Source organism: Rutilus rutilus (assembly GCF_951802725.1).
Source record: "Rutilus rutilus genome assembly, chromosome: 10".
In the NCBI taxonomy this organism is placed as follows: Eukaryota; Metazoa; Chordata; class Actinopteri; order Cypriniformes; family Leuciscidae; genus Rutilus; species Rutilus rutilus.
Genome location: NC_140215.1, coordinates 25,212,009 through 25,225,842, shown reverse-complemented (window position 1 = coordinate 25,225,842; position 13,834 = coordinate 25,212,009). Strand labels below are relative to the sequence as shown.

Here is a 13,834-nt window from a genome sequence, read left to right as displayed (position 1 = left end):
ACATGAAGACACTGGAGAGATTTATTGAAAATTAAACCAAAAAAAATAAATGAAAACATTCAGTGCAGTGCAACACACAGACTGACAGAAGCATGTGAGAATGGGGAAGACATGAAAGTTGAAAGACATAAATGAACATGAATACAAAATTATGTTTTTTTTTTGTCTTGGGAAAAGGTGAAAAAGTTAGCCAAGAAAGACACTTAAAGGTGCAGTAAGTGATTTTTGAAATACGCTGTTGAAAAGTAGCCTGGGTTTCCCCATGCTGCCTTGCGCGCAGCGCGATTTTATTCACGCTGCTAGGCAGCCTGGATTCCATGGACCAGATTTTCGCCTCAGCGAGGGGACCAATCACAGAACGGGGAGGGAGCAGCAAGACGATGACGACGTCTATGCGACACACCGAAGCAGTTTGTTTATATCTATGGATCCAACATGGCAGCAGACGCGAAGTTACCTTTCGATGCAGCCTTAGATAGTGTTCTAAGTAGTTCAGAACGCAAGTTTACGTCTTCTTCCTCGTCGAATTTCTGTCGCTCTACATACGTCATCTGGTATAATTGAAACGATTGGCTATGAGCTACGTAGAGGCGCATTTGATAAGACATTCGTAGCGCCCAATAAACGGCTCTGGGCATTCGTAAACCACGCCTCAAATACGAGAAAATGAACATGTGGTTCCCAGACCACGTCTCAATGAGACGAGGTCTGATGTTAGCCAGGCTAGTTGAAAAGTGGATCAGACCGAGCACCAAAACACACTTGTAGGAGGAGATAGAGCTCAGTGCACAAGAGGTCAGAGGTCACCTCGGGAACCAGACTTGTGTACGGCCGGATAAATATTGATATTTTTCTTTAAAAAAAATATAAAAAAAATAACGCATTGCTTCGCTTCAGAAGGCCTTTATTAACCCTCTGGAGCTGGATTACTTTTATGATGGATGGGTGCGCTTTTTTGGCCTTTCTTTTAATTTTTGTTACCATTTAATCCCATTATAAAGCTTGGAAGAGCCAGGGTATTTTTAATATAACTCTGATTGTGCTTGGAATGAAAGAAGAAAGTAATATACACCTAGGATGGCTTGAGGATGAGTAAGTTATGGGATAATTTTCATTTTTGGGTGAACTAACCCTTTAAGGAGCAGGAAGTCCTGAAAACGGACGCCGAGGTTGCTTTATTGCTTCTCGATACACAAGTTGGTTTTGAGTTTGTTTTGTCTTTACTTGAATATACTCATGAGCCATCTTCGCTTGTTTGTTCATAGCATTATTATTAGCCTGGAACGTCTAAACCTCCACTGCCCGTTTCAAGCATCTGCTCCCAAAGTGTGTCAGAAAAGTGAGATTACATACTCCTAATGTATGGTTTTTCTTTTCTTTTGGTTCCCCTTTTAGTGATCGCTATAACCCTTTCTTGTCTCATTTGTGATATATTACTTACTATTGTGTTATGATCTTTTCTTTTTTTGGGACAGAATTTTTGGAATTTGCCAACAAATGAGTAGAGGAGCTAAACTGCTATTAAACATTTGACTTGAATTATCATAGCGACACAAACTGCTTTCACTTAGTCATGATATCATCCCCTCGGACGGCAGGCACAGCAGATTCCACTATAGTCATTGCCTGTGTTGCCTGGGTTGTGTTTGTTTTTGGAGATTTCAAATATCAACATCATTTACCAGAAAACGCTTACTGCAACTTTAATACGCACAACATTTCACTACCATTCAAAAGTTTGGGGTTGGTTAGACTTTTTAATGTTTTTGAAAGAAGTCTCTTATGCTCACCGAGGCTGTATTTATTTGATCAAATATACTGTGAATATTCTGAAATTTTATTACAATTTAAAATAACTTTATTGTATTTTAATACATTTTTGAAATGTAATTTATTCCTGTGATGGCAAAGCTGAATTTTCAGCATCATTACTCCAATTCTTCAGTGTCACATGATAATAGCATTCTAATATGCTGATTTTGCCGTTTAAGAAATATTTTGTATCATAAATTTTGGGAAGTTGTGCATAATATTCTCATGGAAACTGATAAATTTTTCTCAGGATTCATTGAGCAGAATTTCAAAATAACAGCATTAATTTGAAAAAAACTTCCAAATAAAAGTATTAATTTCTTTCTGTCAAAAAAATCTCACTGACCCCAAATTTTGAAAGATAGTGAAAATGCAATAAAATACATTAAATAAAAGCTTTTTAATCAAGAACAATTGGAAAAGAAAGAACATATTATAAAATTTCATCATCCTCTATTCACAAGTTTGATACTAACTCCTCGTTAGGACAGTATCTCCACCAGTCACACGGAAGACCGGGGTTTGATTCTCCAACGGCAGTCGTGGCCTAATGGTTAGAGCGTTAGACTTGCAAACTGAAGGTTGTGGGTTCGATTCTTAATACTGCAGAGGACAAATACTTGAGGCCTTCATGCCATGTGATATCGCTTATATCCTTAACATAATTTGGGACAACTATGAATATAAAAATGCATTTAATACTCGAAGTCTTGTTGCAGCGAAATAATTTATATGATATGCATAATGTTCACTGTAACTGATTTGATGAAAAGCACACATTGGTTGCAGAGCACTAACCATGAGGGATTACAGTTTACATCTCGCATGCTAACAAAATTACCAGTTGGCAGAGGCTTCTGCTTGGTCTCTTACATCATGTTACGGTTTTCACGTTTGTTTGTCCTCCAGAGAGAAACAAATAAGAGGTGTCATGTCGAGTGCTAAATCGCTTTAAATCTGCTGCGACCATGTACAGCTGCTCTGACTGTAGCGAATTCTTCCCCCATATCATATTCCCAGCTGTAAAATCATCATCACTTCACAAAAACTGAAATCCCCAAACCACGAAGTCACGTTCCCATGACAACGGCTACAGAGCCAAAGGGTGTCTTTAGGGTATATCCAGATAAATGAGTTACCACGGCAACCCTTGAGCAAAGAGGCTTTTGGTGTACTTTGTCTATCTGATTCTGAACTGAAGAGCTTCCAGTGGGGATCTGGCGCACTAACTAGAAACCTAAACAGGAATATGCATCGCTCGGGAAACTGACTGTAAGAGGAAAATTCAATCAAAAGATATTTCATAAGCATTTTAAGCTAAACACAATGGTCTCAATTGTTCAATTTGTGACATGCCGTCACTTAGCCAAGACAATAGAGATGCACAGACTGAGGTATAATTATATTTATATATTTATTTCTAAATAAAATAAAAACATAACACTAATACAAGTTTTTTTGGGGCATTACAAAGTACCATATGAACATATTGATTTTGAGATTGGCTAAAGATTGCATTTAACACTGTTATTTAAATATTAGTGTTTTTAAAAATGAACTTAAACGGATAGTTCACTTTGAAATAAAATTTTGGTATGTTTAACTTACCTCAAGGGCATCCAAGATGTAGGTGTCTTTGTTTCCGCAGTAGTTTCAATTTTGATATTTTTAGATCAAACCGTTCTTGTCTGTCAGTCATATAATGCAGGTCTATGGTCACCACCTCAAAGAGCATGCACAGAGAAGTCCAAATTAAACACAATTGTACACAACCACGTCCAAGTGATCTGAAGCCAGAACGCGCGCACACGTCACACACCAGGAAGCGCGCGCGCCCTCAGATCACTTGGACGTGGTTGTGTACAAGAGGTAAAAACGATATAAATACTGTTCGTTTTCTCACACAAACCGCTCGTTTCGTGTCTTAGGCCATCAATGTGTACTTACGATGGGGAATTGTTTAATTTGGACTTCTCTGTGCATGCTCTTTGAGGTGGTGACCATAGACCTGCATTATATGACTGACAGACAAGAACGGTTTGACCTAAAAATATACAAATTGAAACTACTGCGGAAACAAAGACACCTACATCTTGGATGCCCTTGAGGTAAGTTAAACATACCAAAATTTTATTTCAAAGTGAACTATCCCTTCAAAAGGTAATCTAAATGTAAAAAAAAAAAAAGTGGAAACTAACCTGTGCAAATATTAAGGGTTAAATATTCGATATATGTGTCTATATAAACCGATGAGCCAAAACATCATGACCACCTGCCTAATATGCTGTTGGTCCTCCGCATGCTGCCAAAACCGTGCCGACCGAACAAGGCATGGGCTCTTCAAGATCCCTGAAGGTGTCCCGTGGAATCTGGCACCAATACATTATCAGCAGATCCTTCAAGTGCTGTAGCGAAGTGGAGCCACCGCGATATCGTGATATGGATTGAGCTTGTTGGTCCAACACATCCCACAGATGCTCAATTGAATTGAGATCTGGGGAATTTGGAGGCCAGGGTAACACCTTGAACTCTTCATCATGTTCCTCAAATCATTCCTGGATGATGTGTGCAACGTGGCTTTAAGGGGGCTTTATCCTGCTGGAAGAGGACAGTTCCACCAGGGAACACACCTGTCATGAAGGAGTGTACCTGGTCTGCAACAAGGTTTAGGAAGGTGGCACGTGTCAAACTGACGTCCACATGAATAGCCAGACCTGGGGTTTTCCAGCAGAACATTGCAGAGCATCACACTCCCTCCAGCGGCTTGTCAACGTCCCACAGTGGATCCTGGTGCCATCACTTCCCCTGGTATACGGCGCACATGTACATGGCTGTCCACATGATGTAAAAGAAAACAGGACCAGACGACCTTCTTTCAATGCTCCAACGTCCATTTCGGATGCTTGCATTACCATTCTACAATCGAACAATCGTTTTCGACAGTCATCATGTGCACTCTGACCGGTCTGCAGCTACGCTGCCCATACGCAGCAGGGTGCGATGTTGTTACACATTCCTCCCATAACCATCATTAAAATTTTCTGTGACTTATGCAACAATAGCCTTCATTGCCCTTGTGCATCAATGAGCCTTGGACGCACAAAGCCTTGGACTCACAAAGCCATGTTAGCGATTGTATGTCGCTCCCCGGACCATGAGCATCCCACAAGGCTTGGCTTTTCAGAGATGCCTTGACCCAAGTCATCCTGCCATAACAATTTAGCCCCTGACAAAGTCTCTCAGGTCTTTACACATCGATTACAATAACTGATTGCTCAGTAATCATCTAATCTAGAACTAGAACTACTCAGATCTTGGCATGTGACATTGTTAGGAAATGATCAACATTTTTCCGCTTTACCTGTGAGTGGTCATAATGTTTTGGCTCTTTAGTGTATACACAAACACACACACAAAATTGACAAAATGCTGACACAAATGCTGTCAATTGACAGTTTTGATCGTCATACAGGTAATGTAATTGTAGCAGAGACAAATATTTGTAGTATATTTTATATGCAGAAAGAGCTATAAGCAAGCCATGCATAGCTTGCTTTACCAAAAGAGTGTAAACACTAAAGCTTTCAAAACATTGCTCTGTTTCTATTTGCATTCTGACCAGCCAGAGACAACCACACCGACTGAGTGAGTTTGGGGCGGGACGATCCGTTTGCTAACCAATAACAGATAGGGGAGTGTTTTGGGAACCTTTATGACAAGTCATTCTGTTCAGGTACACTTGTGGTGTAGATACTAAACAATTCACCTTTAAAACTGGTAATTTGATTACCTGGACATAATAGACCCCTTTGTTGACGGCATACATCATTAGAAAGGAATAGTCCAAATTCTGCTTGGTCCTCCATCTACAAAGAAACACAAATACAACACATCATACATATGTTCAAAAAGGGAGATATACAGTGCATGTCCAGTAGCCTGAAAGCCGAGGCTGAACGTGGGAGTTAGCCTGTGGATGAGTCAGCTAACTGACCAGGAGTGAAACTCTAGATGGCAGGTGTATGACGAATGTAACTGACAGTTACAGGAACCAGAAACATACACACTGCAAAAGCTAAATAAGGGCAGTTTGAGGCTACAAACAAAAACACATCACTCACATGTCCTCAATATAACCTTTGTTATTCATTCGTCCTCTGCAGTGAGGGGTTCAGAAAATAGATTAAATAATCAAGAAGAATATTAAATACGATGTGCATCAAAGCAGCTCATTTCCTTTGATCAAACGGACTCAGATAAGTGGATGAGAGGAGAGATTGTGGTATAGAATAAGAACTCAAAATCACACACTTAAATCACACACACACACACACACACACACACACACTTAAAGGGTTAGTTCACCCAAAAATGTAAATTCTGTCAGTAATTAATCACCCTCATGTTCTTCGGGACACAAATTAAGATCTTTTTGATGAAATCTGAGAGCTTTCTGTCCCTCCATAGGCTTCTATGTTATTGAAACTTGCTGGCCCAGAAAGTTAGTAAAGACAATGTTTAAAATAGTCCAAGTGACTACAGTGGCTCAACCAAAAGTTTATCAAGTGACGAGAATACTTTTTGTGTGCAAAAAACCCCGAAATAACGACTTTATTCAACCATCTCTTCTCTTCCATGTCATTCTCCTAAGCTATTGACGTAGTGTAACAGTGCAGCGCTTCTGGGTTGTACGTCAGAACGTAGGCTCACTATTGGTCGACGCTGGTCATGTGTGTGATGCGTGTGATGCTGGCCAATGGTGAGCCTACGTTCTGACGTACAACCCAGAAGCGCTGCGCTGTTACACTATGTGAACTCACTCAGAGGCCCACGCAGAAGAAAATGAATAGTTGAATAAAGTCGTTATTTTTGTTTTGTTTTGCCCACAAAACGTATTCTCGTCACTTGATAAACTTAAGGTTGAGCCACTGTAGTCACTTGGACTATTTTAACGATGTCTTTACTAACTTTTCTGGGATGGCAGATATGGATTAACTAGCAGCTTATGAAGGAGTGAGCCAGCTCTCAGATTTCATCAAAAATATCTTAATTTGTGTTCCGAAGATGAATGAAAGTCTTACGGGGTTGGAACAACATGAGGGTGAGTAATTACTGACAGAATTTTCATTTTTGGGTGAACTAACCCTTTAATATTTTGAGTTTCTGTTGAATAAACTAATCTCTTTGTATTAACTCAAATTTTTTGTTTAAATGAACTCAGTTAAGGCAACCAGGTTAGGCTACTTTAAAGGCAGGGTAGGCAACACATTTTGTTATGCTTGTTGAAAGTCTCTTCACATCCTGACATCCAGTAGGAAATATCACTTTACATTTCCAAACATTCCTTTTGCCAATAATTGTAATAATCCAGTTAGATTTGTGTATAACAAGGAGTCTGACAACAGCCGGTATGATCTGATCTCACCATCATCGAGTCTGTATGTGATTACATGAAAAAACAGAAAAAACTGAGACACACTAAATCCAGAAGAAATGCGGGAACGTCTCCAAGATGCTTGAAGAAACAGCATTTATTTGAAATAGAAATCTTTTGTAACATTATAAATGTCTTTACTGTCACTTTTGATCAATTTAATGCATCTTTGCTGAATAAAAGTATATATATATATTTTTTTTTTGTTATAAAATCTTACCCCAAACTTAAACTGAAGTAACACTGAAACAAGTATTTTCTGTAAAGCTGCTTTGTAACAATATATACTGTAAAAAGTGCTATAACTATAAACTTTTGAACAGTAGTTTGGATAATATTGTTTGAAAAAGAGGAGAGAAGAAAAAAAAAATCACATATTGCTTTCATTTTTTACTAATTAATTGCCATTTAGCTAAATAAATAATTTAAAACGTGTTTACTTGAAAAACTTGTTTACTTAATTTAGAAATAGTCAAAGGCTACATAGCACTGATTTTATTTAATTTGTTATATTGCTATTTAATTTGAATAAAGCAGTGTTGAATAGCACATTCACTGCTATTGAATATTTCTGTGGTATTTAAATTGGTTTTGAAAATAATAATATTCAGCATTGGCACAGAATATTTTTCAATTGTGACAACACACACAGAATCAAAGTTATGAATGAGGGAGCGTGACACCAAGAGATAGAAGAGGCAGTGAAAGAAAGAAAGAGATACCCAGAGTGACTGAGATTAAATTGAGACAGCTGTGGATGAAAGATTTAGGAAGAGCAGGAGATGAGAAGAGGAGTCCTTTTAGGGTAGAGAAAGAAAGAGAAAGAGAAAGAGAAAGAGAGGAGGAAGGAGGGAGTGAAGGAGTTGATGTCTTTGACCTTGAGCTTTACTCACTTCCTGTCTCACAACAAATCTGCAATGCCTCTCTCTCTCTCTGACATCTCTCCCTCCCTAATCACATTTGTGACAGGAAATCATCTCTGACTCTGGAACTGAAATAGGAGATCCGGTCCAATCAAAACTTTATTTCAACACCCTCACCACAAAAATTGCCCACAATCTCTATGCGTGCATAAATACTGTCACGTGGCACCCACCGCAGCGATGCCCGATGGGTAGCGCAACAAAACAACAGACCACAAACACCTATTCACACCGCCAGTCAAACGTGTGACACACTTGACTGAAATTATGTTTCTCTTGATCTTACATTTTTATGGAAATGCTTAAAACTATATTTGTCGACAAATACAAATGACATCTTTTGTAAAGACCAAAGATAGTCCTTGCATTTCAACTCAAGGATTGTGTAGAGACAAAGAGTGATGACTTTGAGGAAGCTGAATTATGATAGTTTATATAAAGTAAAGTTTAAAATGTGTTTACTATTTTGCTAGCTACACAATTCAAGTTCAGTTATGCATAGGCATGTTTTTGAGGGAGAAAAAAGAACAAACATGCATACTACTGTTCAAAAGATTTTTTTTTAAGAAATTAAGGACCAGATTTATTAAACGGGGAAAATTAGCATGAGAGCACAATTCCGCAAAAACGCAGATGAGAGTGGAAAGTTCTGCTCGTGGTCTACTGCAAATTAAAGAACACCAACGCAGCCGGATCATCTCTATAATGACCAACACAATCTAACAGTTAAAGGGATACTCCACTTTTTTTGGAAATAGGCTAATTTTACAACTCCCCCAGAGTTAAACAGTTGAGTTTGACCGTTTTTTGAATCCATTCAGCCGATCTCCCGGTCTGACTGTACCACTTTTAGCATAGCTTAGCATAGATCATTGAATTAGCATCTCTCTCAAAAAAATGACCAAAGAGTTTCGATATTTTTCCTAGTTAAAACTTGACTCCTCTGAAAAATCGCAATTTTACATTTTCCGTCGGTCTTAGTACACGATGTACAGAAGAGTCAAGTTTTAAATAGGAAAAATATCGAAACTCTTTGGTCATTTTTTTGAGAGAGATGCTAATGGTCCTGTCCGATTCAATGATCTATGCTAAGCTATGCTAAAAGTGGTACAGTCAGACCGGGAGATCGGCTGAATGGATTCAAAAACGGTCAAACTCAACTGTTTAACTCTGGGGGAGTTGTAAAATTAGCCTATTTCCCAAAAAAGTGGAGTATCCCTTTAACATCTGGTTTAAAACGTGCTTTTTTGGGGCGGTAAATAATGGTGCAAATACCAGAAAATTGACAAGCGCAAACCTTAGAAAATCACCCTGCGTGATTCATTTAAATATTCTCCTCCCATACATGTTGCGTCTGAAAGGTAAACTCCTACAAATGCATATGCAATAAGGTCAGTTGAAAAAAATAACCCTGTCCATGCCTTTTCAGCGCTAATTCCTCACTGTGTGTCTTTAGTAAATCCTGCCAGTAGTTTTTTAATGCAAAAGAGGGTTTGTGCTGGAGCAAGCTGTTAGTAAATCTGGCCCTAATACTTTTATTTAACAAGGATAAAATTACATTGATAAAATGTGACATTTTTTTTTTTTTTTATGTTTTTTTTTCAAATAAATGCTGTTCTTTGGAACTTTTTATTCATCAAAGAATCCTGAAAACAAATAATATAATATAATATAATATAATATAATATAATATAATATAATATAATATAATATAATATAATATAATATAATATAATATAATATAATATAATATAATATAATATAATTATCATATTAGAATGATTTCTGAAGGATCATGTGACACTGAAGACTGGAGTAATGATGCTGAAAATTCAGCTTTGATCACAGGAATAAATTATACTTTAAAATATATTGAAATAGAAAACAGTTCTTTTCAATTGTAATATTTCACAATATTACTGTTTTTACTGTATTTTTGATCAACTAAATTGGGCCTTGTTGAGACTTCTTTCAAAAACATTAAAAAAATCTCACCGACTCCAAACTTTTGAATGATAGTGTATTTTGCAATTTTTAGGTAATAAATTAGTCAATTGTAGGTAATAAATTTAGATAGATGTATGCAACAAGAGAACTGTTAATTACACAACCAGAAGTATGTACATTCTTTCTAAGTATCTGGCTACTGTAGGAGATAATATTTCCTGAATACTTACTTCACCCTCTCCTTCGAGTCACCAAAGGTCTCTTTCAAGTTGTTGAAGTCTGGATAGTAGCTGGCAGGAGGAGATATGACCTCCAGTAACCCAGAATTCAGTTCTGTGTAGAACCTTATGGACAACGATAGCCAAGAACAACGGTTAGCAAGGTATCTTAACCATTAGGTTAAATGTACAAATTAGATCATTGTCGTGTAAAACAAAACTTGAGGAAGTGGCAAAAGAAAATATCACTTACTCTTTTTCAAGGCCTGCAACCACACTGTTTACATAATCTACGTCCGTCTGTGAGGAAGCAAACAAAGAACTGGTCAGCACACACACACACACACACACACACACACACACACACACACACACACACACACACACGCGCAAGCAAAGGCTCGGCACAAATACAGGTGGAGTAACAACTGGAAGTAAATACAACGCCAGTGCCTGACAGCCTGGAAAAATACGAGAATTGGAGTGACTGCTCCGGGATGTTTGTTATCTCGGTGAAGAGGATGAATTGTCTTTTCTCACTGATTTTGTTCAGACTACACCATGTGATGATGTGGGAAGGGATATCCTCTCTCACACACACACACACACACACACACACACACACATGTGCTAGGGTAACACATTTTAGATGCACTGCCACTGGGTGTTCCCTCTTAACCAAAGCACTCAGAACCTAAATACCATTGTTCCAGACAGCCACAAGAGCAGCTGATGACATATCACACAAAGAACATCAGCTAGCCGATCTAACCACAGCCCACAGAACTGAGGCGGGTACATACCGTACAAGCACTGGACGAAAAACTGGAGGAAATTAACTGAATTTATTACGCAGAGACAGGCAATGCATCGAAACACTGTGCAAGGCTCCAACTAACGATTAATCCAATCATTTGTTTTCTCTTCTTCTGGTTGCCTTTTTTCCAATACTGTAGATAAGCAAATGTACATGCCATGTTATGATAACCGTCAAATTTCATACCATGATATACAGTGAGACTGGTATACCTCTGCAACCCTAACATAAACAGTGCAACTCAAAGCAATGTTGACGATTACATCAACGTGTCTTTTTGTCCAGTGTACAAGAGGATGTTTGTAGAAAAGCCCACTGCAACACAGTAACTGCATTCTCGGATTATAATTATCTAATGTAGACAAATGCAAACTTATGAATGATTATAAACTTAGAAAGAAAAAACAGCCTCTTTTTATATAAAAACAGCTACTGATCAAGTAGTATAGATATCAGCAAGAGCGTGACCTGCGACAACACTCATGGATAGAATGTGCTTTTGTTTGGTTGGTAATGTATTTGCAATTTGTGCTTTTAATAACTTGTTTAATAAGACACTAATTACTTGTGTGTAATTCATTCATCAAGCGCACCATCGAACGGAAAAAAACGTCAGTAGCCTACTCTTGAAAAACTAACAGTAGGCTACAATTAATGAGTAATGAGAATATTAATATTTAAGGGGCATTTGTTGCGTATGTGTATAATTAGCCCAGTTATCATTTGCTCGTGGAAACAGAGGTGATTAAAAATGTGTTTTATATTTGGCTGGGAATGTATTTGCACGTGGGGAATGTGGGCACCCACTGGCAGAAACATAACTCGGCGCCTAATCAATTTCAGAACAAATATTGAGATATAAATTAAGTACAATAAAAAAATATAGAGAAATAATTAAACAATATCACTATGCTTTCTCTACTTACTAAATTCAAGAACAATTTTTCCCTACCACTGTGTTCAGACGTACAACAACATTGTGGCAACAGATGAAGCGAGAGACAAATCCTGCCGGGTACGTCTGCATGTCGTCTACTCTTACTCTGCCCTTCAGACAGCATCATGAAAGCATCAAGACCCCTGTTCTCAGTGTGTACCGCCCACACCCCTCCACGGGTGGTAACAAGACAACAGACAAACTGTTGACCCAATTTAACCATTCACAAAGGCAATGATGGTCTCAGCACATCAAGTGGAGATGCAACACAAACCTATTAAAACTGAACAAAAGTAAACAAAATGTTCTTAAAATGCTTTTCCCCCCCAGTTGTCACTAACCCATTAGAACATTGTTGTTTGCGTGGTGAGCATGGTTTGGCATTTCCCTCAGAACTACTTAGAAATCTTCACACACAGGAAGACAAAGCAAGCCTCAATGCTCCCACACAAACACACCGTCTGAAACCGCGAGAATGCTCACCTCTCCCACGAACACTATGATGACGCAGTCGAGCTTCTCCTCCGCCGAGAGTTTATCGATGAGCGAATGAAGCGTCTCTGACAGGTATGACTTTACTTTCCGCTTCACCGTGGGGATGCCCATCACCATAGAAACTGCATAGAAAAGAGAACAAAAACTCAATTCGAGGCTCATAAACCCAATTCACAAGAACATCATGCACTCATGCAGAGGGGGTTTCCACAGTGGCACAAGAGTGAAGTCCACATATGAAGGTGCCCAGGGCAAACATTACTCTGCTCTATTGTACTGCATCTCAGAGGAACATAAAGGAGATTCTGACTCCTGAAACAGTCAGAGAATAAAGACCCCAATATACTTAAAGCAAAATCGACAAAGGATCTTGTGTGACCAGGGAAAAACAAAGTTTGTTTTAGGAGACAGAAACAGTTTGCCAAAGCGAACTTTAAAGTTCGGTCTGGCTGGTATACACCTTCGAACTAACTCTTGGACGTGGAAATGTTCTACAGGTTCATTTCTTTTGTTCAAACCGTCGAGGTCAGAATTCGTTCCCACCATGCCTTACATTTTTGTTAAATCATGGCCATGTTATACTAATTCATTCCCTCATTTTAATTTAGTTAAATCATGGCCATGGTTTAACTAAAGCGAGGGAACAAATTCTTAAAGGGTTAGTTCACCCAAAAATGAAAATTCTGTCAGTAATTACTCACCCTCATGTTGTTCCAACCATGTAAGTCTTTCGTTCATCTTCGGATCACAAATTAAGATATTTTTGATGAAATCTGACAGTTGTCTCACTCCTTCATAGGCTTTCAGAGGGACCGAAACTCGCCGGCCCAGAATAGTTATTAAAAACATTGTTAAAATAGTCCAAGTGACTACAGTGGCTATACATTAAGTTTATCATGCGACGACAATACTTTTTGTGCGGAAAAACAAAAATAACGACTTTATCCAACTATTAGTGTTCTTCAATGTGGGCCTCTGACGAGAGTTCACGGGAGCGCCAGGACGCATGCGCGAGAACTGAGATTACGGCGTTCTTCTTCTACTACTAACTTACTTGTTACTGGCTGCTCACTCCTTGGGAGTATTACCGCCATCTACTGTACAAGATGACGTCCCGACATCATCGAGACCTAAATCACAATAAGTGTCGAATTCAATAGCTTACATACAGCGCGCGTCTTCCTCTGCTTATAAACAGACCGTTTTGCGCTTCCGGCAATGTCGGGACGTCATCTTGTACAGTAGATGGCG

At 38.5% G+C, this 13,834-nt stretch overlaps 1 protein-coding gene across 1 annotated transcript in view; it reads right to left on the bottom strand.

Annotated features, from left to right (window-relative positions):
• The window catches only part of mgat4a (alpha-1,3-mannosyl-glycoprotein 4-beta-N-acetylglucosaminyltransferase A), a 63,040-nt gene that overhangs the window by 14,364 nt on the left and 34,842 nt on the right, over positions 1-13,834 (bottom strand). The window contains exons 5-8 of the mRNA XM_084422339.1: positions 12,572-12,705; positions 10,588-10,634; positions 10,347-10,460; positions 5,603-5,678 (exon numbers count right to left, since the gene is read on the bottom strand). Of these exons, the coding sequence (XP_084278465.1) occupies positions 5,603-5,678; positions 10,347-10,460; positions 10,588-10,634; positions 12,572-12,705 (371 nt within the window). The remainder of the gene's footprint in view (positions 1-5,602; positions 5,679-10,346; positions 10,461-10,587; positions 10,635-12,571; positions 12,706-13,834) is intronic.